The 27,678-nt window shown below is 51.7% G+C and overlaps 3 protein-coding genes and 1 long non-coding RNA gene across 4 annotated transcripts; 2 read left to right on the plus strand and 2 right to left on the minus strand.

Moving 5' to 3' along the window:
• Positions 1–8,879: 8,879 nt before the first annotated feature.
• On the minus strand, positions 8,880–13,664 carry LOC308228191. The gene is made up of 2 exons (XR_013958183.1): positions 13,528–13,664; positions 8,880–9,381 (listed from the first exon to the last, which is right to left on the minus strand). It is a non-coding gene; the product is annotated as an uncharacterized lncRNA (long non-coding RNA).
• A 742-nt stretch (positions 13,665–14,406) lies between these two features.
• Positions 14,407–17,800, plus strand: LOC308228215 (lung adenoma susceptibility protein 2; the record flags this gene model as incomplete). Its single annotated transcript, XM_080631408.1, has 4 exons — positions 14,407–14,438; positions 15,213–15,499; positions 16,819–17,460; positions 17,670–17,800. Exons 2-4 carry the CDS (start codon positions 15,217–15,219, stop codon positions 17,798–17,800), a joined length of 1,056 nt encoding a protein of 351 aa, XP_080487534.1. The 5' UTR covers positions 14,407–14,438; positions 15,213–15,216.
• Positions 17,801–17,914: 114 nt separating this feature from the next.
• Positions 17,915–19,720, plus strand: LOC308228216 (lung adenoma susceptibility protein 2 homolog). The gene is made up of 4 exons (XM_080631409.1): positions 17,915–18,096; positions 18,296–18,388; positions 18,536–18,609; positions 19,127–19,720. The coding sequence occupies exons 1-4, from the start codon at positions 18,019–18,021 to the stop codon at positions 19,197–19,199; spliced, it is 318 nt and encodes a 105-aa protein (XP_080487535.1). The 5' UTR covers positions 17,915–18,018; the 3' UTR covers positions 19,200–19,720.
• Positions 19,721–23,683: 3,963 nt separating this feature from the next.
• LOC308227984 (acrosin-like) lies at positions 23,684–26,177 on the minus strand (the record flags this gene model as incomplete). Its single annotated transcript, XM_080631005.1, has 4 exons — positions 23,684–24,043; positions 24,656–24,804; positions 25,208–25,473; positions 25,999–26,177. The coding sequence occupies 4 exons, from the start codon at positions 26,175–26,177 to the stop codon at positions 23,684–23,686; spliced, it is 954 nt and encodes a 317-aa protein (XP_080487131.1).
• Between the last annotated feature and the right edge of the window lie 1,501 nt (positions 26,178–27,678).

Consider the following 27,678-nt stretch of genomic DNA (forward strand, 5'->3'; position numbering starts at 1 on the left):
CATGCCATTAAGGTCTAGAGACAAATAGGTATTTGAATGTCCAAATATAACATTCTTGGGTTCCCTAATTAAAGAATGGGCTAGAAAACATCTTAATCTTGTGTAATAATAGGGAATTCTCCCAATCTATGAGTGCAGTTTCAAATTATGTAGTTGTCAGGGCAATTGGTGAGCCCTGTTTGTATTTTTTCTCCCTTCTGGTTTGTTTTTTCTCCTTTTTTCTTTTTTCTTATTTTGTCTGATCAGCTCCCATTTAAGCTTTTCTAGCAAAAGGGCAGGAACCACATAAGACACAGCCTGGAAAGTCTCATCCTCCGTAAGCAATACTGCTGAGGTCAACACATCTGATATAAAACCTAAGTATCCAGCTACAAAAATCTGTGTGTGACAGACTTTCTCAGGACTGTCAACAGAGAGAGTTTTCAGACCTGTTTTCCAGAAAAAAAGCTAAGACTAAAATGAGCATTCTGAGCATTTTGTATATATATATGTATGTCAGTTCCCTTTAAATCAATGGAATCAATGGTTTCTTAACCTATTGGTTAAATTTGGCTGAGGATGCACTGTCATTAATTCTCCCAAAGCTTCATGGAATGAGATGACTTGGATACAGAGAAAAGGTGCTACTAACAGTCTCACAGAGGGAAAGGCAGCAGTGGGAGACCAGTGCTCCTCGGAAGAAAGAATCCACCTCAAATGCCCAAAGTGAAACCAGGCTTCCCACTGCCATCCTTCTTAGAAATTCTTAGTCTTAAATTCGTTCTCACTTGACCTAGATATTTAAAATGGAAGTGGAAAGTGCTTATTGTTGCTGGCTTTTTGGAAAGGCTATTACATCACACAATACTATTACAAGTCCGTAATAAAAGCAACAGCAATGAAAAGGGTGAAGAGGTTGGGTTTCATAGGAACATTGCAACCTGCATGCATTTTTAAGTGAATGCATTAATTTCAGACTTTGTGTGTTTTGATTTCAAATACAATGAAAGGGGCTTTCCAAAAGAAGCCCTATCAGTAACTTCAGTAACTAGAAGAAGCACCTCCATTTTATAATAAACGCACACTACTGTTCTCTAAACGTTGCCTGTATTTTCTAGAAGATAATACTCTCTGTTCAGATAACTTTAAAACAAAAAGAAGCAGAACAAATAGAAGCAGACAACCCCCACCAATTTCTCTGCTCCTCCATCAGAGGACAATGTCTATCAGAACAAAAAGAGGAAAACCCCTCTAAGGCATTTTATTGTTATTTATGATATTTATTTGATTACATGCATCCATCTCTAACATTTAAATCTCTTTTTGCTTGAGGTGCTAAAGGTAGCAATAGCCAAACACAAGGTTTCATGGCATTTTCTGTTTCAGCTAATTTTGTTAATGTCAAGCTTAGTTAGTGCTTAGATAAGTTTTACACCAGGTATCTGATCTGTGCTGGTAATGTGTGTGTAGTATGAAGCTGAGGTGGAGGGGATCAGGGAAGGTCCTGTAAATCAGCAGTTAGCAAAATGTTGCTTGATACTAGGAGCAAATGAATGCAGAGACCCAGCTAAGCCATGAAGGAAAGTTTCTTTAGCACATGCCCATTGTCTATTTATTGAGTTGCAAACAGTGACAGCCTAGTAAAGAAAGTAGTAATAGAATACTGTAGAAATAGCGTTATTACACACATGCTCAAGCAAAAGTACTCATGACATTTTCTGGTTTTTCTGGCTGATTTTAGTCTCAAATTATACTTTTAAGCATGGTTCCTTCTGTTTTTAAAGAAGTATGTTCAGTTAATATATATCTAGCTGTATCAGTGAAAAAAACACGGAGATGTGTCATCTCTAAACATCTGTCAAACACATAAAGGAGACCATGAAATTGTCATGGTTTAAGCTCAGCCAGTAACTCAGAAACACGCAGCAGCTCACTCACTCCCCATCTTCTTTCCCCACACTGAGCTTAAACCATGACAGAAATTTAAAAGGATACATCTTAAACTAACCTTGTCTAAAATCTGTATTTCAGTGTCTGTCAGTGTTGCTATTCAGAGCATTGCAGTATGATGATGAAAAATCACCGAGTGCTTGCTACTTAGATAGATGAAACACCACCAGACACTAATACTTCACTAGGAGTTCTCAGTAGTACCAAAGGCAGCACTTGCTGGGATACCTGTTACATGCTATAAGGAGTACAAATGAAAGGTGATTCTTAACAAACTGAAAAAAAGTAAAGAAAGCATAAGGAATTTACTGTAATACAAAGCAAAGAATCTCAAATGTTAAAGGAAGGAAAGCAAGTAGTGACCACAAATTACTTTCTTGACACCTCTCTCAATAGCATTTTAGCCATCAGAGAACTCTCTTCCTGGAGTTCTTAGAAAACAACACTCTTGTAACAACACAAAGGGAGAGCATTCAGCATCCCAATGATTTTAGGCATTGTAAGTGAAGCCAACACACTGTAGGTGGCACAATATTTTAACTGAATGTGTAAGAAGGAACAGAATCTCATTTATGCCAAGTATGCCACAGATCGGCAAAATTGTGTTCCTCTATGCCACTCTGGTACTGACACATTTTCTGGCACATACACTTCTATTATTCTTAGTATTAGATATTTTTCGATCCATTTAATTATGTCCCATCAGTCAAACCACTCTGCAATATGCTAAATACATTGCAGATGCTGTTGATAACATGATTTGCAGACCTATATTGATTTAGCAATTTGCCTTGGTATATTTGTCCACTGTCATCAATAAGGAAGACTATATGAAGCTCTAGTTGCATGCTTGTTGAAACTTAGCAATGGCTTAAGACAAGAATTACCAGCAGGAAAAAAACCTGGTTATAATAAGCTGGGGTCATAACCAAATCCCAGTACACAGGGGTAATCCCAAATCATTTCATGAATTGTAGTTTCAGAAGATGGACATTCTCACAGGGTGTTTCTGTTATTTAGTAAAAATAACAGAAAAAGAAATCAGCTTCTCTGCTTCACATATAGTTTGATACATACACAAATCAGCAATCTAAAATCAAAGATCAGACTAGTCCTTAGTTGCAATCGTGACTTTTGTTTGAATCAGCTGTGCTCTTGCTGAGCACAGGAAATTTCTTGACCATTACTGAACAATCAAAGGAAGGAGATGCATCCTGGTCTGTTCCCAAGCAATAACAAGGTGACTTTTATCCTTTTTTAGTAACAGAATATAAGGTACTTACGTGAAACAGCCAACTCCTGACTGTGGGAAGCTCAGAAATGTTGTTAAGACTAATTGTTTTTTTCTGAATCTGAGACACAACATAGCTGTTGGAAGAGTACTCCAGATAGCAGAGAATCTGGATGTACTAGGAGAAAAGAAGTTTCTCAGCTGATACCAGTCTTACTGCAAGACGTCTTGCTTCAGCCAAGATCTATAAATCTCCACATACAAAGCCCACTGACTCCATTCATGTGCCCTAGTTTTCGTTAAAATTACTTCAAACAGAACATGTCCTCAGTTTAAATATTAAAATATATGGCAATGCTACACTCTAGCCTTCCAGAAGCAGCAAAGTCACTTTTAGTATTGTTAAGCAGTCAAATTTTCTGGAAGTATAACCATGCATGTCTGCTACCAGAGATTTGGTTTTGGTGTTCATATGAAAACCAAGATATGATGATATATCTGTCATTTTACCCCCTTTTTCATCAGTTTAAGTAATTCAGGACTTCGACTGAAACAAAAATTTAAGCAGCTAAAATTGTGTCAGACTAATGATGTTAATAATAAAAACATAGCTGAATTTTCAATGAGATTTCTTTTATAGATGTCATTTATGTAAAGTTGATGTGGATAACGATCTTGTAACTGTTTCTGTTGTCTCAACTAATCCTACTACCTTAGAGTGATAAAATAACTAATGTAACAAAAAAAGCATCTGTATAAAATGTCTTTTTCTGGTGCACAGCAGCTTCAAAACTAAAGTGCATTTTGAGTCAGACTGAAAAATGAGAAGAGCTGACAGAGAACTCGGTGCTCTCAGGAAAGACTTGGCTTCCATGAAAGAAACCAAAACCATATTACAGAATTACTGTGCCCACAAGCTGGCTGAGAGAGAGATGTGACCTTAGAAGAAAGATCACATCAAATCTCTACTTTCAGTAATTCTGACTACAGCTTCTGGAAGAGAGGTAGATTTACATGTCATCGTTCTCCACAGAAAAAGCACTCGACAAAGATGTTATTATTTGAATGTCATTTGTATTATACCCTGCTAAAAAAAGAGAGGCTCAAGGATGATCATCCAGCCGCTGCTCCGACAGCTGAAGAGCCAGGACAGAAAGATGCTGCTGGGCCTCTTCTGCACGCACATTGCTCCGCAACGATGCCACCAGCATTGCTCTTGCTCCCCGCTTTCCCACCTAAAAGACCAATTGCGTGCAACCTCTACGGCGCCCTCTCGCGGCCGTTCAGTGGCACACAACGCAGAGCAGAACGTTGGGCCCCCGCTCCCGCTGCTGAAGAGAAGGGACAGAAAGGTGGTGCTGGGCATCTTCTACACGCGGTGAGCTCCGCAACGGTGCCACCAGCATTGCTGTCGCTTCTCACTTTCCCACCTCAAACTCCATCTGCGTACTGCCTCTCCTCTCTGGTACACGCTCTCGAGTGTCCTGGAGCATGGCTCACAGAGCACAAACGTATGGCCTCTTCTCCCACAGCCAAAGAGCCAGGACAGAATGCTGGTGCTGGGCATCTTCTACACGTGTTGAGCTCCACAACAGTGCTACCAGCATCGCTCTCACTCCTCACTTTCCCACCTCAAACTCCATCTGTGTACTGCCTCTCTTCTCTGGTGCCCACCCTTGGGAGTTCGGGAGCATGGCTCACAGAGTGTGAACATCCGGCTTCTGCTCCCAACAGACAAAGAGCGAGGACAGAAAGCTGGTCTGGGCATCTTCTACACATGGTGAGCTCTGCATTGGTGCCACCAGCATTGCTCTCGCTCCTCGCTTTCCACCTCAAACTCCATTTGCATACTGCCTCTCATCTCTGGTGCCCACTCTTGAGTGGCCTGGAGCATGGCTCACAGAGCACGAATGTCTGGCCGCTGCCCCAGCAGATGAGAAGCCAGGACAGAAAGCTGGTGCTGGGCACCTTCTATACTTAGTGAAATCCGCAACAGTACCACCAGCATTGCTGTCGCTCCTCGCTTTCCCACCTCAAACTCCATCTGCATACTAACTCTACTCTCTTGTACCTGCTCTGAGGTGTCCTGGAGGGAGAACATCCAGGCACTGCTTCCACAGCCAAAGAGGCAGGACAGAATGCTGGTGCTGGGCATCTTCTACACGTGTTGAGCTCCACAACAGTGCTACCAGCATTGCTCTCACTCCTCGCTTTCCCACCTCAAACTCCATCACCTTACCGCCTCTCCTCTCTGGTGCCCATTCTGGGGCATCCTGGAGCACGGCTCACAGAGTGCGAATGTCTGGGCCCTGCTCCTACAGCCAAAGAGGCAGGACAGAAAGCTGGTGCTGGGCATCTTCTACACTCGGTAAGCTCCTCGATGGTGCCACCAGCATTTCTCTCGCTCCTTGCTGGTTAGTGTTTTCCTTTCCACAGTCTAGTTTTATGCTCTTTCCTCTTTAACCCTCAACAGTTCTACAAGAGCAAAGTTTGTTGTACAGCTCTTAACAGTGATTTTAGTGATAGAAGATTTTACCTTTTCTCTTGTTGCTCCAGGTTTGGTTTTTAACTTCTTTTTATGACTTTGTTCTTGTGTTTTTAAAGAGCTCTGGCTGGTGGGTGATATATTTCTTTAATTATAATTTTCAAGGGTTTCCAACCCGCACCTGGCTCCTACAGCTGCCAATCCCCAGGTTTTCCATGTGGGTCCTTCCCTCCGTGTGTCTCCCCTGCCCGTCCCCAGGTCCGTAGTGCTCCTGCCAGCAGTGTGGCAGAGGTGCGGAGTGGCTCCTGCTTCCCAGCTCCCTATGGCCATAGTTCTGATCGCTACCATTTCCCTGCCGCGAGCAGATTCTCAGCCTGCAGCTGAGGGTTGCTTTTCTCCAGAGGTGTCTTGGCTGGGGCTGGGGGGGCTGGCCCTGGCTGGCTGCACTGTTGCGTCTGGCCAGGGGACTGAGTGTTGAGCCATCGGGATTTGTGTTCATAGCGTAGGGAAATGCAGGAATCTTGTTCGTTTGTTGTCCATGCATATTGAAATAAAAGAAGCACTTGATGGAACGGAGCCATCCCTTTATTGCGGGATTGCGGGATGAAGGATGCTGTGAGAGTGCAGGGTGCGGGGAAGCGCAGCGTGGCTGCTGCGGGGCCCGGCGGTTTGTCTCCCACCAAGACTGACTCTGCGGGTCCCTCAAAGGCTCCCGGAGCCGCGTTACTCAGGACCAGCCCTCGAGAGCAGCAGGGGGAAGGCTGGATCCAGCCCTCCGCGGAGAGCGGGGTTTACCCGCTATGAATAAAAGCGGCGCGGGAGGAGCGGGCGGGAGGGGGTCCGAGTACCTCCGGTAAACGGCGAGGCAGCAGGGAAAAGGCTCAAAGCGAGGAACAGGCTCCCCACGGAGGGCTCGGACAGGGCGCGCCGCGGTCCCAGCCCCACGGTTCGGCCGCGCAGATGCTGCAGCCCGGCGGGGGTCGTACGAGCCCGCTCGCCGGCCCGGGCTGGGCCCGCTCCGCCGTTTCACGTGCTCCCGCGGCCGCGAACTCCTCCCCCCCCCCCGCCGGCCGCTCCATCCGGTGGCAGCGGGCGCCCGGTGCCCGCGAGTCACAGGCGTTGAGAGCGAGGCAGCGGCTGCAGCAGCGGCAGCAACAGGTGCGGCGGCGGCGAGAGCTCTGGGCGGCTCGAAGCCCTTCCTCCGCCGCTCCCCGCCATGGTGGCCCCCGCCTCCCCTCAGACCCCGGCGCGTCCTCCCGGCCGCTCCGCCGGGGCTCGCGGCGCCGCCCGGCTCTCCCGCTCCTGGCTGCGGCGGCGCTGGACGAGCCTTCGCCGCCAGCTCTGGCGAGGCAGCACCGCCGCTGGCGCTCCCCCGTCCGCCCCCAGGCCCCGCTCCGCCCGCCACAGGCGGCATCGCGCGGAGTCTCGGGGCCGCGGCCTCTTCTTCCCCCCACCTCAGCGGCCCGGCAGCTGCCGCCATCCGTGCCCCTGGCTGCCCCGCCCAGCCCAGGCCGCACGGCACCGCGACCCCCGAGCCGCGGCCGGGTAAGGGCGGGAACGACCCGCTTCCGTTCGGCCTGGAGCGGCCGTTGGGGACCGGCGGAGACCCCGCGCTCAGTGGTAGAGAAACCACTCCGGCGGGTAGTACAGAGGTGTTCCTGCAAAAGGATACAGGCGCAGCTCATCAGGCGAATGTTGCTTGCTCCCGGATCCTCGTCCGAGCAGCCCCGGGGGCGCGGGGACTGCACCGGTGTCCTCACGGAGAGGGACACATACAGTGTGATTTAGGTTCACAGGATCATGGCAGGAAGGGGGCAAGGACATGAGGAATTTGGGGGATCCTAGTGTTGTTTTGGGGCTCTGGTGACATTTTAGGGTGTCCATCAGGTGTTGTGGGGGTGGTTTGGGTTTGGTTTTGAGATGTCTCATGGGTGTTTCTGGGTGTTATGGCAGTGTTTTAGAGTAGCCCGTTAGAGCAGCTTGCTCCAAGCCCCTGTGTCCAACCTGGCCTTGAACACTGCCAGGGATGGGGCAGCCACAGCTTCTCTGGGCACCCTGTGCCAGCGCCTCAGCACCCTCACAGGGAAGAGCTTCTTCCTAATGTCTGATCTAAATCCCCCCTCTTTCAGCTTAAAGCCACTTGCCCTTGTCCTGTCACTGCACACCCTTGCTGAAAGCCCCTCCCCTTGCAGGCTCTGTTTAGGTATGGGCTTAGTAAGGCCTCCCTGGAGCCTTCTCTTCTCCAGGCTGAACACCCTCAGCTCTCTCAGCCTGTTGTCATTGGAGACGTGCTCCAGCCCTTAGAGCGTCTTTGTGACCCTTCATAAGCCCATCATTGTAGGATCATAAGAGAACAAAGGTTAGAAGGGACCCCAGGAGGTCTCAAGTCCAACCCGGCAGGAACAGGGTCAGAGCAAGTGATTCAAGGCTTGATGCAGTCTGAGTTGGAAATCCCCAAGGCCAGAGGCTGCACAGCATCTCTGGGTGACCTGATGCAGCACTTGCCTGAGCCTGTAGGAACAAGGTTTCCCTGTGTCCTGGCTGAACCTCTCTTCTGTCACTATCCCCCATTGCCTTTTGTCCTCCCACCAGGCACCATGGTGAGGAGCCTGGTTCTGTGTTCTCCATGTCCTTGCCAGTACAGGCAGCCAGTCCCTGACAGCCTTCCCTTCCCAAGCTCTCAGGTCCCCATCAGCCTTCCCTTCTCCAGGCTGGACAAGCCCAGCTCCCCCAGCCTCTCCCTACAGGCACCGTGCTCCAGTCCCTGCCTGTCCTGAGGGCCCATTGCTAAATCCACTCCTGCTTGCCAATAGTGTTCCTGAATTGGGGATCTGAAACCTGGATGGAGTATTCCAGAGCATCCCTTCCCTTGTCCTCCTGCTGTGCTCCTGGTCATGCAGCCCGTGATGCTGCTGCCCTCCCTTGCTGCTAGGGCACACACTGCCTCCTCTCCAGCTCCTGCCCACCCAGACCTTTTGCATGGGGTGCTCCCAGCCAGGCAGCCCCAGCCTGTGCCACTGCAGGGGAGTCCCTGCTCTCCTGCCCAGGACACTCTGAGAGGTTTGCAGCCCCCCATGCCATCCCATCTCCCCACTCCAGCACAACAGCCCTTGGGCTCCTCAAGAGCTCTTCCTGCCCCAGGCACAGAGCAGCCATCCCAGAGCTGGAGCAGCCAGAAAGCTGATTTCATTCCCCTTCACTCCTGCCATGTGAGGACATAGCACAGAGAAAAAGTTGCTGCAGGATGGTTTATTGTGCTCAAATACAATGACAGACCCCCACTGACACAAAGTCTGTGGGTCAGACAAGGTATGTCGATGTGTAAGTAGCAGGGGATGAAAACTGACATGTCTTTGAAGAGAGCAACATCACAAGTGGAAAAAGGAAAACAACTGGAAAGCAGAAAAGATAGACTTGGCCTGTCATGACGTACATTTGGAGCCCTTTGCAGAGGAAAGCAGGCAGAGTATGGCTGCTGAAACACATCCAGTCACCAGCTTCCTCAGAGCATCCTTGAGCTCCTTGTTCCTCAGGCTGTAGATGGTTCACTGCTGGAGGCGCCACCAAGTACAGCACTGCCATCACCCAATCCAGGGATGGGGAGGAAATGGAGGGGTGCTTCAGACAGGCAAAGATATCAGTGCTGACAAGCAGGGAGAGCATGGCCAGGTGAGGGAGGCACGTGGAAAAGGCTTTGTGGCATCGCTGCTCAGAGGGGATCCTCAGCCCTGAAGATCTGCACATAGGACACCACAATGAAAACAAAACACCCCATAGCAATCAGGGCACTAACCACAGGAAGCCCAGCTTTCCTGAGGTAGGAGGGTGAGCAGGAGAGCTTGAGGATCTTGGGGATTTCACAGAAGAACTGCTCCACAGCATTGCCTTGGCAGAGGCCAGTGAAAATCATAGAAACATAGAATCATAGAATAGTTAGGGTTGGAAAGGACCTTAAGATCATCTAGTTCCAACCCCCCTGCCATGGGCAGGGACAGCTCACGCTAAACCATGCCACCCAAAGCCTCATCCAACCTGGCCTTGAACACCACCAGGGATGGAGCATTCTCAATCTCCCTGGGCAACCCATTCCAGTGCCTCACCACCCTAACAGTAAAGAATTTCTTCCTTACATCCAATCTAAACTTCCCCTGTTTAAGTTTGAACCCGTTACCCCTTGTCCTGTCACTACAGTCCCTAATGAATAGTCCATCCCCAGCATCCTTGTAGCCCCCTTCAGATACTGGAAGGCTGCTATGAGGTCTCCATAAAAATTCTGACTGGGCTGGGCCAGCCCTGTTGGCAGGTCCTCTGGTGTTGACCAACCAGGCGGCTTTTGGTAAATGTGCATCCCAGTGTTTGAAAGTTCCCCCACCCATTGCTCTCAGTGTAGTTTTTAACAGCCCATTGTACCATTCGATTTTCCCAGAGGCTGGTGCATGGTAGCGGATGTGATATACTCACTCAATGCCATGCTCTTTGGCCCAAATGTCTGTAAGACTGTTGCAGAAATGAGTCACACTGTCTGACTTAATTCTTTCTGGGGTGCTGTGTTGCCACAAAATCTGTTTCTCAAGGCCCAGGGCAGTGTCCCGGGCAGTGTTCCAGGCAGTGGCGTGGGGCACAGCGTATGTTTCCAGCCATCCGGTGGTTGCTTCCACCATGGTAAGCACATGGCGCTTGACTTGGCAGGTTGGTGGGAGTGTGATATAATCAATCTGCCAGGCCTCCCCATATTTGTACTTCAGCCATCGTGCTCCATACCAAAGAGGCTTTAACCGTTTGACTTGCTTAATTGCAGCACGTTTCGCACTCATGAATAACCTGGGCAATAGTGTCCATTGTTAAGTCCACCCCTCGATCACGGGCCCATCTGTATGTTGCATCTCTGCCTTAATGGCCTGAAGTGTCATGGGCCCACCAGGCCAAAAATAATTCACCCTTATGTTGCCAAACTAAGTCCATCTGAGCCACTTCAATCTTAGCAGCTTTATCCACTTGTTGGTTGTTCTGGTGTTCCTCAGTGGCCCGACTCTTGGGTACATGGGCGTCTACATGGCGTACCGTCACCACCAGGTTCTGCACCCGGGCAGCGATATCTTGCCACAGTGCAGCAGCCCAGATGGGTTTACCTCTGCGTTGCCAGTTGCTCTGCTTCCATTGCTGCAACCACCCCCACAGGGCATTTGCCACCATCCATGACTCAGTATAGAGATAAAGTGCTGGCCACTTTTCTCATTCAGCAATGTCTAGGGCCAGTTGGATGGCTTTCACCTCGGCAAACTGACTCGATTCACCCTCTCCTGCAGCAGTTTCTGTAGCTTGTCATCGAGGACTCCTTACAGCTGCCTTCCATCCCCGATGCTTTCCCACAATACGGCAGGACCCATCAGTAAACAAGGCATACTGCCTTTCACTTTCTGACAGTTTATTATATGGTGGGGCCTCTTCAGCACGCATCACCTCCTCCTCTGGTGACATTCCAAAATCTTTACCCTCTGGCCATTCCATGATGACTTCTAGAATGCCTGGACGACTGGGATTTCCTATTCGAGCTCGTTGTGTAATTAGTGCAGCCCACTTACTCCGTGTAGCATCGGTTGCATGACGTGTAGAGGAGACCCTGCCTTTGAACATCCAGCCCAGAACGGGCAACCGGGGTGCCAGGAGGAGCTGTGTTTCAGTGCCAATCACCTCCGAAGCAGCTCGAACCCCTTCATAGGCTGCCAGTATCTCTTTCTCAGTTGGGGTATAGCTGGCCTCAGATCCTTTGTATCCCCGATTCCAAAAGCTGAGGGGTCGACCTCGAGTCTCCCCTGGAGCTTTCTGCCAGAGGCTCCAGGTAGGACCATTCTCCCCGGCTGCGGTGTACAGTACATTTTTTACATCTGGCCCAATCTGAACTGGTCCAAGGGCTACTGCATGAACTATCTCACGTTTAATTTGCTCAAAGGCTTGTTCTTACTCAGGGCCCCATTGAAAATAATTTTTCTTCTGGGTCACTTGATAGAGAGGGCTTACAATCAAACTGTAATTTGGGATGTGCATTCTCCAGAACCCCACAGCACTCAAGAAAGCTTGTGTTTCTTTCTTATTAGTTGGTGGAGACATTGCTGTTATTTTGTTGATCACATCTGTGGGGATCTGGCGACATCCATTTTGCCATTTTATTCCCAAAAATTGAATCTCCTGTGCAGGTCCCTTGACCTTACTCCATTTTATGACAAAATCGGCTTTCAGCAGGATTTGGATTATTTTCCTCCCTTTTTCAAAGACTTCTTCTGCTGTATCACCCCACACAATAATGTCATCAATGTATTGCAGGTGTTCTGGAGCTTGCTCCTCTTCAGTGCAGTCTGCATCAGTCCGTGGCAGATGGTAGGGCTGTGTTTCCACCCCTGGGGCAGTCGGTTCCAAGTGTACTGGACGCCCCTCCAAGTAAAAGCAAACTGTGGCCTGCACTCTGCTGCCAAAGGAACTGAGAAGAATGCATTGGCAATATCAGTTGTGGCATTCCACTTGGCTGCCTTTGACTCCAGTTCATACTGGAGTTCTAGCATGTCTGGTACGGCAGCACTCAATGGTGGCATGACTTCGTTCAGGCCACAATACTCTGTGGTTAGTCTCCACTCTCCGTTAGACTTTCACACTGGCCATATGGGGCTATTAAAGGGTGAGCGGGTCCTGCTGATCACTCCCTGACTCTCCAGTCTATGGATCAGCTTATGGGTGGGAATCAGGGAGTCTCGGGTGGTGCGATATTGCCGCCGGTGCACTGTTGTGGTCGCGATTGGCACTTGTTTTAATTCGACCTTCAGCAACCCCACAACAGAAGGATCCTCTGAGAGACCAGGCAAGGTGGACAGCTGCTCAATTTCCTCTGTCTCCAAAGCAGCAATACCAGAAGCCCATCGCTACCCTTTTGGGTCTTTGAAGTACCCTCTCCTGAGGTAGTCTATGCCAAGGATGCATGGAGCCTCTGGACCAGTAACAATGGGGTGCTTTTGCCATTTCCTCCCAGTCAGGCTGATCTCAGCCTCCAGTACAGTTAACTCTTGGGATCCTCCTGTCACTCCAGAGATATAGATGGGTTCCACCCCTTGACAGCTTGATGGCATCAGGATACACTGTGCACCGGTATCTACTAGAGCCTTATACTTTTGTGGGACTGATGTGCCAGGCATCACAGTCGAGTAAATCTGATTGTCCCCTACCTCCACCTGGCTGGAGGCTGGGCCCCTCTAATTGTCATCACATTGATCACTTATGTCTTGTTGACAGGGATTAGTCTTTATCCCAGGAGCTGAAGTAAAATCAGCTCTTTCACTCCATCTGGTGTCGTGGTTTAAGCCCAGGCCGTAAATTAGAACCACGCAGTTTCTACTCCCCCGCCCCGCCCAGAGGGATGGGGAGGAGAATCGAGAGAATGTAACTCCCACGGGTTGAGATAAGAACAGTCCAGTAACTAAGGTATAACACAAATCACTGCTGCTACCACCAATAATAATGATAAGAGAAATAACAGGGGAAGAGAATACGATACCGCCCACCGGAAAAGAGCCCGACAAAAAAGAGGACGTGCCCTTCCGGGTAGCTCCCAGTTACATCCCCCAGCATGACGTGCTGTGGTATGGAATACCTCTTTGGCTAGTTTGGGTCAGGTGTCCTGTCCCTGCTTCCTCCTGGCTTCTCCTCCTCCCTGGCAGAGAATGAGACTCACAAAGTCCTTGGTCAGGGTAAACATTCTGACCAGCAACTGAAAACATCGGCTTTATCAGTATTACTCCCAGCCCGAAAGTCAAAAACACAGCACTACACCAGCTACTAAGAAGGAGAAAAACTGAACTGCTGCTGCTAAACCTAGGACATCTGGGAACCTGCTCACCAGAGACTGAAGCCACAGCTTTCATGGAATGATCAGCCTTGCTCTCCTCCTCAATTCACGCACCCGTTCCTCCAAAGCTGAGGTAAGTTTTCCATCCCACTTCGTCATGTCTTCTCCGCCGCGGGGCATGATGGGAGTTGTGGTCCTCCGTCACAACGCAGGCAATGCTGCGCCTACGTTTCCCACTTTGCTGTGGGCGCAGTCGCCATTCCGCCGCGAAGCACGCTGGGAGTTGTAGTCTTATTGCTAACAGCAATGCTGCGCCTTGAACTCTCACAATGCACTGCTTTCTCGCTGCCATTCCAGCACGGGGCATGATTGGAATTATGGTCCTCTCTAGCGCTGCCGCAGTGCTGCCCCTAAAACTCCTATAATGTACTGCGCGCTAGGCGCCATTCCCAGCGTGGGGCATGATGGAAATCGTGGTCCTGAGAGCAATAAAAGCAATGCCGTGCCTACAACTCCCACAATGTACTGCGAGCCGGAAGCCATTCTGCAGCGGGGCGTGCTGGGAATTGCAGTCCTGTTGGTGCTGCCTGCAACGCAGAGCCTTCAACTCCCACAATGCCCTGCTCGCAGGCCTCCTGCACCGCCCGCCGCGGGGCACTGTGGGAGTTGTGGTTCCTGCTATGGCATCAACGTAGCGTCTACAGCTCCCACAATGAGCTGCGCGCAGGCCGCCATCCGACCGTGGGGCATGCCGGGAGTTGTAGTCCTCCCTAGAACTGCAGTCACTGCTATGCCTACAGCTCCCACAGTGTCCTGCAAACCGCCGCCATTCCGCCGCGGTCATGATGGCAATCGTAGTACTCGCTCTGCTCTCTGTGCCGCGCCTACAACTCCCAGCATGCCCTGCGCGGCGCCATTTTGTGGCGGAGCGCGGCCGTTTCAAACGCGCCCCGCGGGTTGAGGTGAGAGCGGTGGGGATGAAGGCGGATACCCGGCGGGAATAGGGCTGAAATGGGGCGGGATGAGGCCCCTTTATGGCGCTTTAAGGGGTTCATTCTATGTGATGACCGCGTCTTGTGAGGAAAAGGGGGGGGGGATAATTGTGGCTTGGTGGGGGGTAATGGCGGGGCGGGAATGGTGACGATGTGGGGGCTGATGCTGATGTGGGACTCATGAGGATGGTGTGGGGCTCATGAGGATGATGTGGGGCTCATGAGGATGATGTGGGGCTTATGGTGATGATGCGGGACTGATGAGGACGATGTGGGGCTGATGCTGATGTGGGGCTGACGGGGATGATGTGGGGATGATGTGAGGCTGATGGGGATGATGGTGACGATGTGGGGCTGATGCTGATGGTTTGAGGCTGATGCTGATGTAGAGCTGATAGTGACGATGTGGGGCTGACGGTGATGCTATGGGGTTGATGCTGCTGTGGGGCTGATGGTGATGATGTGGGGTTGATGATGCTGATGTGGGGCTGATTGGGATGATGTGGAGCTGATGGGGATGCTATGGGGCTGATGCTGCTGTGGGGCTGATGGTGCTGAGCATGCTGTCCTATGTGCTTCCCCCCCACCCCATTCCCGCTGTTATTCCCAATCCCATCCCTTCATTCACTGCGTTGTGCTTCTCTTTGGATCCCAATGGTCATCCCAAAGGGACCCATCTTGCATCATGTAATAGATGGTGAGTAACTCCTTTAGTGCACGTTGTTCCTTGTCCTTTCCTTGTAGGTGCATGGGGAAGACTCCCACATGGATCATGGCCGGAAAACCTGGATCAGCCCCTGCATCCCCAGTGTCCTCCCTCCTTACTCCCTGGAGCAGCCACTATTCCCAGGCGTATTCCATCCTTTACAAGGAGCATCCCTACAGCTCTGCATCAGAAGCCTTGGAAGCCTACATTGAGGACTTCAACCTGAACCAAGCATTTCCCTACGGAAGCATGGGGAAGATCTGCATCCATGGGAGCATCCCTAAGGAAAACAGGTTTCCCAAGTGCTGTGCCAAGGAAAAGCAAGGTAGTAATTGCTCCTTTTCCCCCCTCTTCTTCCTTCCCCCGAACACTTTCCCATCCCCCCTTCACCCCCCCCTTCACCCCCCCCTTCACCCCCCCTTCACCCCCCCTTCACCCCCCCTTCACCCCCCCCTTCCCCCCCCTTCACCCCCCCCTTCACCCCCCCCTGCACCCCCCTCTCCACCCCCCTCTCCACCCCCCTCTCCACCCCCCTCTCCACCCCCCTCTCCACCCCCCTCTCCACCCCCCTCCTCACCCCCCTCCTCACCCCCCTCCTCACCCCCCTCCCCCCCACCTCCCCCCCTTCACCCCCCCTTCACCCCCCTCTTCACCCCACTTCCCACCCCCCTTCCACGCCCCTTCCACCCTCTCCCCACCTTCCCCCCCTCTTTACCCCCCCTCTTACCCCCCCCTTACCCCCCCTTACCCCGCCTTACCCCCCCTCTTACCCCCCTCTTACCCCCCCCTTTCTTCCACACCCCCTTTCTTCCACACCCCCTTTCTTCCACTCCTCTTCCCCACCGTTTTCCCCCTTCCCCCCCCATTTTCTTCCCTTTTCCCCTTTTTCTCCCTCTTTTTCTCCCTCCTCTTCTTCTTCCTCTTTTCCCCCCTTCTTCTCTCCCATCATCTCCTGCCCACTTTATCCTTGTATTGGACTAATCCATGGAATATAGAATCATAGAACAGTCAGGGTTGGAAAGCACCTTAAGATCATCCAGTTCCAGCCCCCCTGCCATGGGCAGGGACACCTCACACTAAACCATGGCACCCAAGGCCTCATCCAACCTGGCCTTGAACACCGCCAAGGATGGAGCATTCACAACCTCCCTGGGCAACCCATTCCAGTGCCTCACCACCCTCTCAGTAAAGAATTTCTTCCTTAGATCCAATCTAAACTTCCCCTGTTTCAGTTTGAACCCGTTACCCCTTGTCCTGTCACTACAATCCCTAATGAATAGTTCCTCCCCAGCATCCTTGTAGCCCCCTTCAGACACTGGAAGGCTGCTCTGAGGTCTCCACGCAGCCTTCTCTTCTCCAGGCTGAACAGCCCCAACTTTCTCAGCCTGTCTCCATACAGGAGCTGCTCCAGCCCCTGCTCATCCTCGTGGCCTCCTCTGGACTTGTTCCAACAGCTCCAGGTCCTTTTTATGTTGAGGACACCAGAACTGCACACAATGCTCCAAGTGAGGTCTCACGAGAGCAGAGCAGAGGGGCAGGATCACCTCCTTCGACCTGCTGGTCACGCTCCTCTTGATGCAGTCCAGGATACAGTTGGCTTTCTGGGCTGCGAGCACACATTGCCAATATTCCTTTGTTTTCCAGGCCTTGAATCCTTCCCTCCACACCTCGGCTTGGAATTCCTTCCTTCCTTGTGTAGGAGATCCAAGGAGCCTGATCCTGACTCCATCAGCCTTACAACAGAAGAGCTTTTAGCCCTTCCACCAGATGGATCCCAGCCTTTTTCCCATCCCATTCCATTAAAACCTAGGAATCCAAGTGCAGAATCCCTAAAAACCTCTTCCTGTTCTTCCCAAATCTCCTCCCTGCATTTGGGAAGAGCTTTGAATCCCCATAGGAATTCAGGGAGGAAAAAGCAGCCCAATGGCTCCAGAGGAAGTCCAAAGCCTTTGGAAAAGTTTTCCAACACTTGGAGGAATGATCCTGGATGGCTCACAAACCTCAGTGGATCCGGGATAAGCAGCATTCACAGTTCTCCCTATCCAGTGTGGCTTCAGACTTCCAACCTCTTCAGCAATCCAGCTCCAAATGGGATCAACCAAAGCCAAGCTTCCTCATCTCAGATCCGGAAAACAGGACCTCCCCATCCAGACAATTCCCACTTTTCCCTACCTTTTTCCTTGCATCCAAGAAGTGATATCAGGGAAGGAAGTTGCTGCTCCAACCTTACACATGGATGGATCCCAATGGATAACTCCTCTTTGGACCACGCTAAGGTTTTGGGAGGTATCTATGGATTCCATGGCTTTTCCATTCCAATCCAAAGGAAACACAACCTCTAACAGGGAAAAGCAGCAATTCCTGCTTATTCCCAAAGACTCCCATTCCCAAAACTCCTCAATTCTTACTAAAGGAGTAGTTTGGGGCCTCATTGTCTTACACCTCATAGTAGTTTTCCTTATGGATAATACGGGAATGATGCTTTTATGTTTCAGAGCACCAACTCCTCACCTCGAAGGCTGTTCCAGAGGCTTGGAGCGCAGATAGAATCAGTACGGAAAGGGGCAGTATTCCCGCTACAACAGAGATCTTGGGATCATGGGAAGAGGCTCCGAGTGCTTTGTAAGGAACCAAAATCCCCCTTTTCCACCTGGAATGCTTGAGTATGGATTATGATGTGGGATGTGCAGAAACAAGGGGATTCTTCCCAATGGATACTCCAAGGGGAGTCTATGGGGCTCCCATCCCACTCTCTGCATCCCAAAGCCATTCCCATAGGTCCTAAACCTCTTCTTCCTCCCCATTCCATGTTCCTGGAGCGACCCCATTGTGTGTTGTGAGGCTATGGATGCTCCTCCAGCATTCCCAAAGGCAAACCTGATCCATAAATTCCTGGAAGACTGCTTGAAGGACAGCTACAAGGTGAGTAAATGGGAAGAATTCCCAACATAGGGAAAACTGAGGGATTTTAGGAAGACTTGGATGTTCCATCCACATCCGATGGCCTCAATGTAAGGACATGGAGTGAAGCTGGAGGAATCCATGAGGAGAAGAACTTTCCTATGGAGCCAGGATGGGAACATTCCAGGCATGGCATCACCCCCTTTGCGTCCTCCTTTAGGTCCATGGAGGTCACTCCAGGCCTCTGGAAGCTCAGAAGCTGCTCCTGTTCCAACTCCAAGCGATCCAAGGAAGTCTGAGCCAGAGAGAAGAGGTGGGAAAAGTCAAGATTCCTATGGAAGCATGGAATGGGATGGGTTGGAACTCAGACTGGGGCCTACAACTCATGGTTCTATGCCCTCAGAATTCCATGTTTTCCACTTCTCCTTCCCTTAATTCCTTTCCCTTGGCTCCTTTGAAGGTTCCTGGAGGAGAAGAGCCGGAATTCCAAGTGTTTCCTATGGAGGGGACTCCACTCATGAACTCCATCCATAAGTGAGTAATGGATACTTCACTTGTGGCAATACATACTCCACCTGTAGCAATAGAGTTAGGAATTACACAGAATTCCATCTAACCCACAGAATTCCTCAAGGATAAAGCATCATACCGTGTCATTGAGTTGACTTCCTACTACCTTTAAGTCCAACTAGTGCTTTAGGCTTTAAATAGCATCTCAATGTAATTTACAACCTCTCAACTACACCAAAGTTACACATAGGGATGGGAATTCCACGGAATTCCATGCAATCCATGGAATTCCTGAAGGAATAAGTATCATTTCATGTCATTGAGTTGATCTACTACTACCTTTAGGTCCAAGCAGTGATTTAGCCTTATAAATAGCATCTCAATACAACCTCTCAACTACACAAATGTTACACATAGGGATGGAAACTATGGAATTCCATCCAATCCATGGAATTCCTCATGGATTAAGCATCATTACATGTCCATTGTGGATGACACCACCACGGAACCTGCTCTCAAAGCCTTTCTTTTCCCTCCTCAGGGCTTTACAGCGGTGTCTCCAAAGCCTGGAAGCTCAAGGTGACCACCAAGAGGTCTCCTCCTCCAGAAGATAAGGAATGGGGTCTATTCCATAAGGAAAGGAATCCATTCCATAAGGAAAGGAATCCATGGAGCACATCCCTAAGGCTCTTTGAATAATGGAAGAACGTGGCAACTGGGTCCACTTTACCACCAGTTCCTGCTCTTAAAAGTGATGGATTGGAGTATTCCTGTATCTACTCCTGCTTTTCCTTGAAGATTATGGGATGGGTTGGGTTGGAAGGGACCTTCAAGCTCATCTCCATCCATAGGGATCTGCTAGAGGTTGCTCCAACCTGGCCTTGAGGGATTCAACCCATTCCCATGTCCCACCACCCCTATAGGGAAGAACTTCACCCCTGTATCCCATTGGAGCCTGGGTTGAGTTGTTTCTCTTTCCCCTTCCAGGGAATCCTGGTTCTTTTGGGAAGGGATGTGCTTCCCAAAGGCTGGGAAGGAGTGTGGCCTCATTCCCTTCCATTTATTCCCCATTGGAGCATCCAAACTCCTTTAGTAGGACCTGAAGAGTGAAGTAAAAGGGTAGAGTTTTCCACCTTTTCCCATCCTAAATCAATGGAATTCCATTGGAAAACTTGTATCCATACTCTTGTTTCTTCCTAGAAACATGAATTGGATTGGAAAAGCTCAGAATTCCACCTTCATTCCTCCTTGGAGCATCTTCATTGTATCCATACTCCTGTTTCTTCATGGAAACATGGAATGGGTTGGATTGGAGGAGTAGTAAATCCCTTGGGAATCCCCTTCTACTCCTCCAACCCATCAGCACCTTCATAGGGTTGAACTTCCCGAGATCCCAACCTCATCCCAACTGGATGAGCCCCATTCCCTGCTTCCCTGAAGCCAGAGTCGATGCTTCCATAAGGAAGCCCCTTCCCAACTCCTCTTTCTCCTTGTAGGAGACAGTGGCCATGCTCCTGGATTTGATCATGGAACACATGGAGAGGAGCTGGAGCTGCCCAATGGAGGAACATTGGGAATGTTCCATCCCATATGGAGCAAGGGGGGAAGAAGTGCTCCTGCTGAAGCTCCAATGGGAGAGGGTGGCTTTGGATCCCCATCACCTTCCCATTGGCTCCTCCAAGGCCTAAATCCATCATTTTCTTGGGAATGGGTCTCCCAAGGCCTGGATTCTGACTCCAAGCTGGAAAACGCTTCCCTATTCCTTTATTTTTCCTGGGATTGCGATAGGAAATCGAGGAAAGGAGCTTTATTTTTCTAGGAAAAGAGGGAAAACTCCTACGTTGGCCATTGGAATCCATAGGGAAAGGGGTGGTTTTCCACATCCATGCCGGTTTTCCACCCAATCCCATTGTTTCTATTCCTTACCTGCATCAGGGACCAAAGGAGAGAGGCGGAAGTCAATGTGGTTGCACAGCGTAAGGAATGTTGTGAATCCATCCCTATGGAATCACTGGGATAATGGGTTGGGAAGGGGGGAGGGGGGTGGGATTTGGGTCTATGGGGGGGAATGAGGGCATTCAATGGGATAAAGCAGCATCAGGGAATTGAGCAGCATCTCTTATGGTGCCGAGATTCCAAAGGTTTGGAATGGGACAGGGGAAAGGATGGAGATGGGAATTCTCTTGCTGCAGGGAGACTTTCTAAAGGATATAACATGGATCCTAAGCAACTCCGTTTTATGGAATCACTTCTTCCCTTCCATCCCATCCTCATCCTAAGGAAACCATTCCCCTTGTACCTTCCTCAGCCCTTGGCTCCTGAAGGTCCCCCCCCTTCCATGGCTGCTCTCCCCTGGGTACCACTTTGGGAGTGGGTCCCCTCCTCCTTGTGTTCCGGTGAGGAACCTCCTTGGTGGCCCCATTCCACAATGAAATTCCCTTTGGATTGGTGCTGGCTCCTTTGGAAGCATCAAGCTGGGAGGTGGAACCTACTCCAAGCTTTGGGAGCCCCATAGGAAAGCATGGAAGGGCAGGGGGGCTTTGCAACCACGCCAAGAGAAGGGTTTGGAGCTGGGTGGAGGTGCAGATCCTTGCAATGGGAATATGGGAAGTGGGAGGAGGGAAGGAGGAGCTCCATGGCTGAAGGACCTCACTGGAGCTTTACTTCAGGTTTACTCCCTTTAGTACCAGGGGTTGCTTGGCCCCATAGGAGAAGGCAGAGCAAGGGACTACTCCATGGAGGAGGTCCCTACCTCATCCCTTGCATCCAGGATGCTTCCATATGGAGCTATGGAGAAGATGGAAGTTGCTCCATGGAGGAGGCCTCCAGGAGGTTGGAGGCAGCCATCAGTGCTCTTGCTTCCGGAGCTTGAGGAGCAGTGCAGGGTAGGGGATGCTCCAAGGTGCCGGGGGGGGCTGTGAGTAAGCCATAAGTCATAAGTAAGCCATGAGTGAGCCATGTGTAAGTCGAGTAAGCCATCAGTAACCAATGAGTGAGTCATGAGTAAGTCATGAGTAACCCATCAGTAAGTCATGAGTGAGCCATGAGTAACCCATTAAGCGCATTCCATATCATGGAATGGGGTGGAAGGGACCTTGCGATCCCTGAGGATCCCTGTGGCCTTCTCCACCTCTTCTCCATCCAACCCATCCCAAAGTCCCCCACCTTCCATGGCCTCCCCCCCCCTTCCCTAAGGATCTCCTCTGGACTCACTGTGTCCATGGAGCTGGAATATCCTAGCTCTTGGCTTGGGAGGTCCTGGCTCAGAACTCCTTGTTCTAGGAGGAGGGACATGGTCTCCACCTTTACCCCCCATAGACTCCTCCATGGAGCTCCTTGGTGGGCCCCATCCCTACCTTGGCTTCCAACCATGCCACCTCTATCAGCTCCTGGATCTTTCCATCATGGATCTGGAGACAGTTCCTCAGCTCCTCCACCTGAAGATTCCAACAGGGAGGAGATGCAGGACCTGACCCCGTCCAAAGCCACCTCCTTGGAGTAGGGACCCTTCTATGTCCTATGGAAGGACCCCAAGCGATGGATGGAATCCATGGGGATGCGGCCTCTTCAACGCAGCCAAGTCCATCCTGACCTCCTGGATCCCATGGCGCAGGTCCCGGTGCTGGGCCTGCATCACCCTTTGGAGATGGGAAAGCTGCTCCTTCAAGGCACCAACATCGGAGCACCTATGGGTGGGAGGGGGTCCCCCTTGGACTGTCCCCAAAAGCCTTTTGGTGCTGCACCCATGGAGCCTTCTCCTCCCCTTCCAACCCTCCCATGTGTAGCTTCCCGGCCATTCCAAGGATTCCCAGCTGCATCCATCCTTGGCCATCCCTTGGGATGGATCATCCAGGCCCTTATCCCATGGACCCACCGGTGGCCACCTCTATCTGTTGCCATCACCTCCTGCAGGGTCTTCTCCAGGGATGTCTTCTTCTCCAGCAGCGCTTCCTTTTCCTATGGAATTCCATGAGAAGCTATCGGGATCCTGCCTTCCATTGGGATCAATGGGAGGAGATGGCTTGGACCTTCAAGGAGAGGTTGGAGGCATCAAGGACCATCTCCTCCACTTCAAACTTCTCCATGGGGACAAACCCCTTGGAAGCACTGAATCCTCTCTAGAATAGCTCTTGGGGAGCCCAAGCGCAGGGGCTGTTGTGCTGACTGCCTGTACTGGCAAGAAGGACATGGAGAACACAGAACCAGGCTCCTCACCATGGTGCCTGGTGGGAGGACAAAAGGCAATGGGGGAGAATGACAGAGGAGAGGTTCAGCCAGGCCATAGGGAAACCTTGTTCCTACAGGCTCAGGCAAGTGCTGCATCAGGTCACCCAGAGATGCTGTGCAGCCTCTGGCCTTGGGGATTTCCAACTCAGACCGAATCAAGCCTTGAATCACTTGCTCTGACCCTGTTCCTGCCGGGTTGGACTTGAGACCTCCTGGGGTCCCTTCCAACCTCTATTCTCTTATGATCCTACAATGATGGGCTTATGAAGGGTCACAAAGATGCTTCAAGGGCTGAGCACGTCTCCAGACATCTTCATCTCCAGATGAAGACAGGCTGAGAGAGCTGGGGGTGTTCAGCCTAAGGAAGAGAAGGCTCCAGGGAGACATCTTAGCAGTCTGCCCACACCTAAAGAGGGCCTACAGGAAATCTGGAGAGGGGCTTTTTGCAAGGGTGTGCAGTAACAGGCCGAAGTGGAATGGCTTTAAGCTGAAAGAGAGGGTTTAGATCAGGCATTAGGAAGGAATTCTTCCTTGTGAGGGTGGTGGGACACTGGCACAGGGTGCCCAAAGCTGTGGCTGTCCCATCACTGGCTGTGTTCAAGGCCAGGTTGGAAGGTGCTTGGAGGAACCTGCTCTTGTGGACCACTCTAAAACACCCCCATAACACCCAGAAACACCTCTGAGACACCTCAAAAAAACACCAAACCACCCACAGAACACCCGATGGACACTCTAAAACATCCCCAGAGCCCCCAAAACATGCCCTCCATCCCTCATCCCCATCCCTCCTCATGGACCAGAAGAAGAGGTGGGCATGCAAAGCATCCTCTCTATGGGAAAATAATGCAACTTTATTGAGTGATGCCACTCCTCAAGTCTTCTTCCCCCCTGGAGCCTGCAGCAACTTCTGCACCCAACTGAAGAATTCCAGCACCACCCGGTACGGGAAGGAGCAGACGTCACTGATGCTCGAGGCCGTGGTCGCCGGCATCATCTGTTGGATTGGAGCATGGGAGACGTGCTGGTGGCTCCATGTCGGGGGCGTTGCGGAGGCTCCCGCGGAGCGGAACATCCCCAGCTGGTAGAGGATCCAGTCATGAAAGTGCTGCGTCGAGGTGTAGACCCCCGGTTGCTTGGCCCTGGCGCAGCCACGGCCCCAGCTCGTCAGCCCCACAACCCAGAAGAAGTTGGCGCGCTTGTCCCGGCACATGAGAGGACCACCGCTGTCACCCTATGGAGGAGAAACAGAGAGGGGATGAGGATGGGGATGGGTCGCCATGGCAACACCGAAGGGGGCCACCGCTGTCACCCTGTGGAGGAGAAGCGAGTGGGTGAGGATGGTGATGGGTGGCCATGGCAATGCATGAGGGGGCCACCACTCTCACCCTATGGGGATGGAAGGGTTCTACTTCATCATTTGGGAGCGGAGAGGGACCTTCAGCATGGATTGGAGCCATAGGACGAGGGGTGATGGGTTCCAAGTGGAAGAGGGGACTTTGGGTTGGACATAAGGAGATAAGGAGAAGTTGTTCCCTATGAGGGTGGTGGGATGGGTTGGATGGAGAAGGATGGATGGGGCCTGGAGCAACCTGGTCTAATGGAAGCTTAGAACTGGAGGCTTCAAGCTCGTTCCCAACGCAACCCATTCCATGAATCCATGCTCATGACATGGTTTAGTGGTGGAATCTCAATGCTCTTAAAGCTCTCCTCCAACCTCTATGATCCCTGCGCAGAGATGATGGACCAGGAGCTGGATGGGCTTCCGAAGCTGGGATAAAGGGGGGTGCAGAGCAAGGCCCTGCAGATGGGAGAGGAGAAGGGAGCCCCAGTGGCACATCCCTACCTGGCAGGTGTCGATGCCACCCTGCGGGTACCCAGCACAGAGGTTGTGGCTCTTGATGGCCCCTCGGTACCATTGGCTGCTGTTGCAGAGCTGGACATTGATGAGGCGGACCTTGGCTTCCTGCAGGGCTGATGGGGACGATGCCCCCGCTGTGGGGACGCAAAAGGGGTCAGGACTTGGGGGAGAAGGGATGGATTTGGGGGTATCGGGGGCTGAGAAGCTCAATGGGAGCCATCAACAGCCCCCCCACGGCCTGGGCTGCATCCCCTTTGCTGATGCTGCATCCTCAACATAAAGAGGACATGGAGAGACCTTCAGCTATGGGACAAGGGGTGATGGGTTCCAACTGAACCAGGGAAGCTCAGGTTGGAGAGAAGGAAGTGATGGGACACTGGGATGGGCTGGATGGAGAAGGTCGGGCTGCTCCATTTGCAGTCGGAGCAACCTCCAATAGACCTGGATGAGCTTTACCCCCCACCACCTTCCACCCCACCCCATTCCATGAATCCATGTCCTGGCATTCCAAGGCCAACGGGGCCGTTGGGTACTCACTTCTGGCCTCCCTCGCGCCCCATCCGCTGATGAAGCACTCGGAGAGCTGGGATACCCTGAGCGTCGCATCGGGCACGCAGGCGAGCTGCACGTGGTACCCGCACTGCACCGGCTGGTCCAGCTCCACCAAGGCGATGTCGAAGCCGCTGGAGATGTTGGTGTAATACTCATGGACAATGACCTTCTGGATCCACCGTTTCTGGGTCTCGAAATCGGCCCAAGCCAGGTCCGTGATTCCGACCATCACGAACCAATCCGTGGTGAAGCTGGGAGGGAGCGGAAGAGCAGGGATTGGAGCCGTAGGACAAGGAGTGATGGGTTCCGACTGGGAACTGCAGGCTGGAGATAAGGAAGGGATTCCCTGTGAGGGTGCTGGGACACTGGGATGGGATGAATGGAGAAGGTTTGGATGCTCCATCCCTGGCAGTGTTCAAGGCCAGCTTGGAACAAGCTGCTCTGTGGAAGGCATCCCTGCCCATGGCAACAAGTTGGAAGTGGATGATCCCAAGCTCCTTTCCCACCCAACCCATTCCATGATCCATCCTGTTCCATTCCATTCCATCCCATTCTATTCTAATCCATTCTATGGAGAAGAGGGGTGGGAAGGAGCCACATTCCTGCTGCTTCCCAAAGGAAAGCACTGCCCCAGCGCACCTTAGGCTCAAGGGCTGTCAAGATGGAAGCAGCCTTCTCCTGAGCGCTCTTCCCAGTGCATCCAGGATGGGGAAGGGGACGGGATGGGAGCTGCTCCTTGGCTATTCCTTATGGCTGGAATCCCTTCTCCCTCTTACTTTTGCCTGATGAAGCAGTGAGCGGCTGTGAGGACCCATTGGGGGGTGATGAGGGATCCCCCGCAGATGTGTGAGAAGCCGGTGGCCGTGGGGAACTGGATGCTGACCATCCATGGCCAGGCGCCCTGGTGAGCAGCCACGCCTCCGACGATGCGCGACATCCCATAATAATCAGCCATGGGACGGGTACCGCAGGTCCCTCTGGAAGCAGAAGCCCAACACTTGATGGTTAGGGTTGAAGGGCGAGAATTGTCCTGCTCCATTGGGTGCTACAGGGACAAGAGTCCCTGTGGGGTGTCCCATAGACGAGCATCATCCCGCCCTATATGATGCTGCAGAAACAAGTGACCTTGTGGGGTGTCCCACAGATGAGCATCATCCTGCCCCATAGGGTGCTGCAGGGACAAGGGGTGTCTCATAGATGAGCATCATCCTGGCCCTTAGGATGCTGCAGGGACAAGGGGTGTCCCATAGATGAGCAGCATCATGCACCATATGATGCTGCAGACACAAGGGACCCTATGGGGTGCCCCATAGCTGAGCTGTGCCACCGCACAGGGTGATGGTGAGGAAGCGGGGCTCTCCCAATCTCACCACCCCATTGGTGTGACCATGGTTGGGAGCAGCAGCATCTCCCTATGGAATGCCAGGAGCCCCAGAGCCTGGTACCACTCACCCACAGCTGTCCCAGGACCCATGCACCAGCCAGACCAAGGCCAGCAGGATGAGGACATGGAGCCAAGCCATCCTTGCCATCACCACTGAGGGTGACAACAAGGAGTTGCCACCAAGGAGCTGCCACCACCACTGAGGGTGACACCAAGGAGCTGCCACCAAGGAGCTGCCACCACCACTGAGGGTGACACCAAGGAGCTGCCACCAAGGAGTTGCAACCAAGGAGCTGCAACCAAGGAGCTGCTGCCACCAAGGAGCTGCTACCACCACTGCACCCAAAGCGCAACTGCCCCAGGGATACGGGTGCTGGATGCAGATGCCTTGGTGCTGGGGCTGATGTCATAGAGAGGCAGGTTCCATGGCGGGGCTTCCATGGGGGGGCCCATGGGGGGTTCCATGGGGAGTTCCATGCTGAGATGGGGGGATTCTGATTGGCTTGGTAGGATCTGAATCTCTATGGGATGCTCTGAATACCTATAGGATGCTCTGAACACCTATAGGATGCTCTGAAGCTCTGTGGGATGCTCTGAATCACTTTGGGATGCTCTGGAGCTCTGTGGGATGCTCTGAATCCCTTTGGGATGCTCTGGAGCTCTGTGGGATGCTCTGAATTCCTATGGGATGCTCTGAACCCCTATGAAATGCTCTGCTTGTGGGATGCTGTGAATCCCTGTGGGATGATCTGCTTGTGGGATGCTCTGCTTATGGGATGCTGTGAATCCCTGTGGGATGCTGTCCTGGGTTCAGCAGTAGCAGTCATTTTTTCTCCTTCTTAGTAGCTGGTGCAGCGCCGTGTTTTTCTGATTTTTGGCCTGGGAACAGCGCTGATAACACCGATGTTTTTAGTTACTGCTCAAATGTTTAGTCTGACCAAGGACTTTGTGAGTCTCATGCTCTGCCAAGGAGGAGGGGAAGCTGGGAGGAAGCAGGGACAGGACACTTGACCCAAACTAGCCCCTTTGAGATGGATCCCATCAGGATCCCATGGGATCTCCTCCTCCTCCT

Source organism: Psittacula echo, assembly GCF_963264785.1.
Source record: "Psittacula echo genome assembly, chromosome: 17".
In the NCBI taxonomy this organism is placed as follows: domain Eukaryota; kingdom Metazoa; phylum Chordata; class Aves; order Psittaciformes; family Psittacidae; genus Psittacula; species Psittacula echo.

Excerpts from the sequence above, each read along its gene's own strand:
- LOC308228216 (XM_080631409.1), top strand. The coding sequence starts at position 18,019 with ATGGATGCTCCTCCAGCATTCCCAAAGGCAAACCTGATCCATAAATTC. Across the intron at positions 18,097-18,295 it reads GCTTGAAGGACAGCTACAAG|GTCCATGGAGGTCACTCCAG; the intron begins GTGAGTAAATGG and ends GTCCTCCTTTAG. Across the intron at positions 18,389-18,535 it reads GTCTGAGCCAGAGAGAAGAG|GTTCCTGGAGGAGAAGAGCC; the intron begins GTGGGAAAAGTC and ends GCTCCTTTGAAG.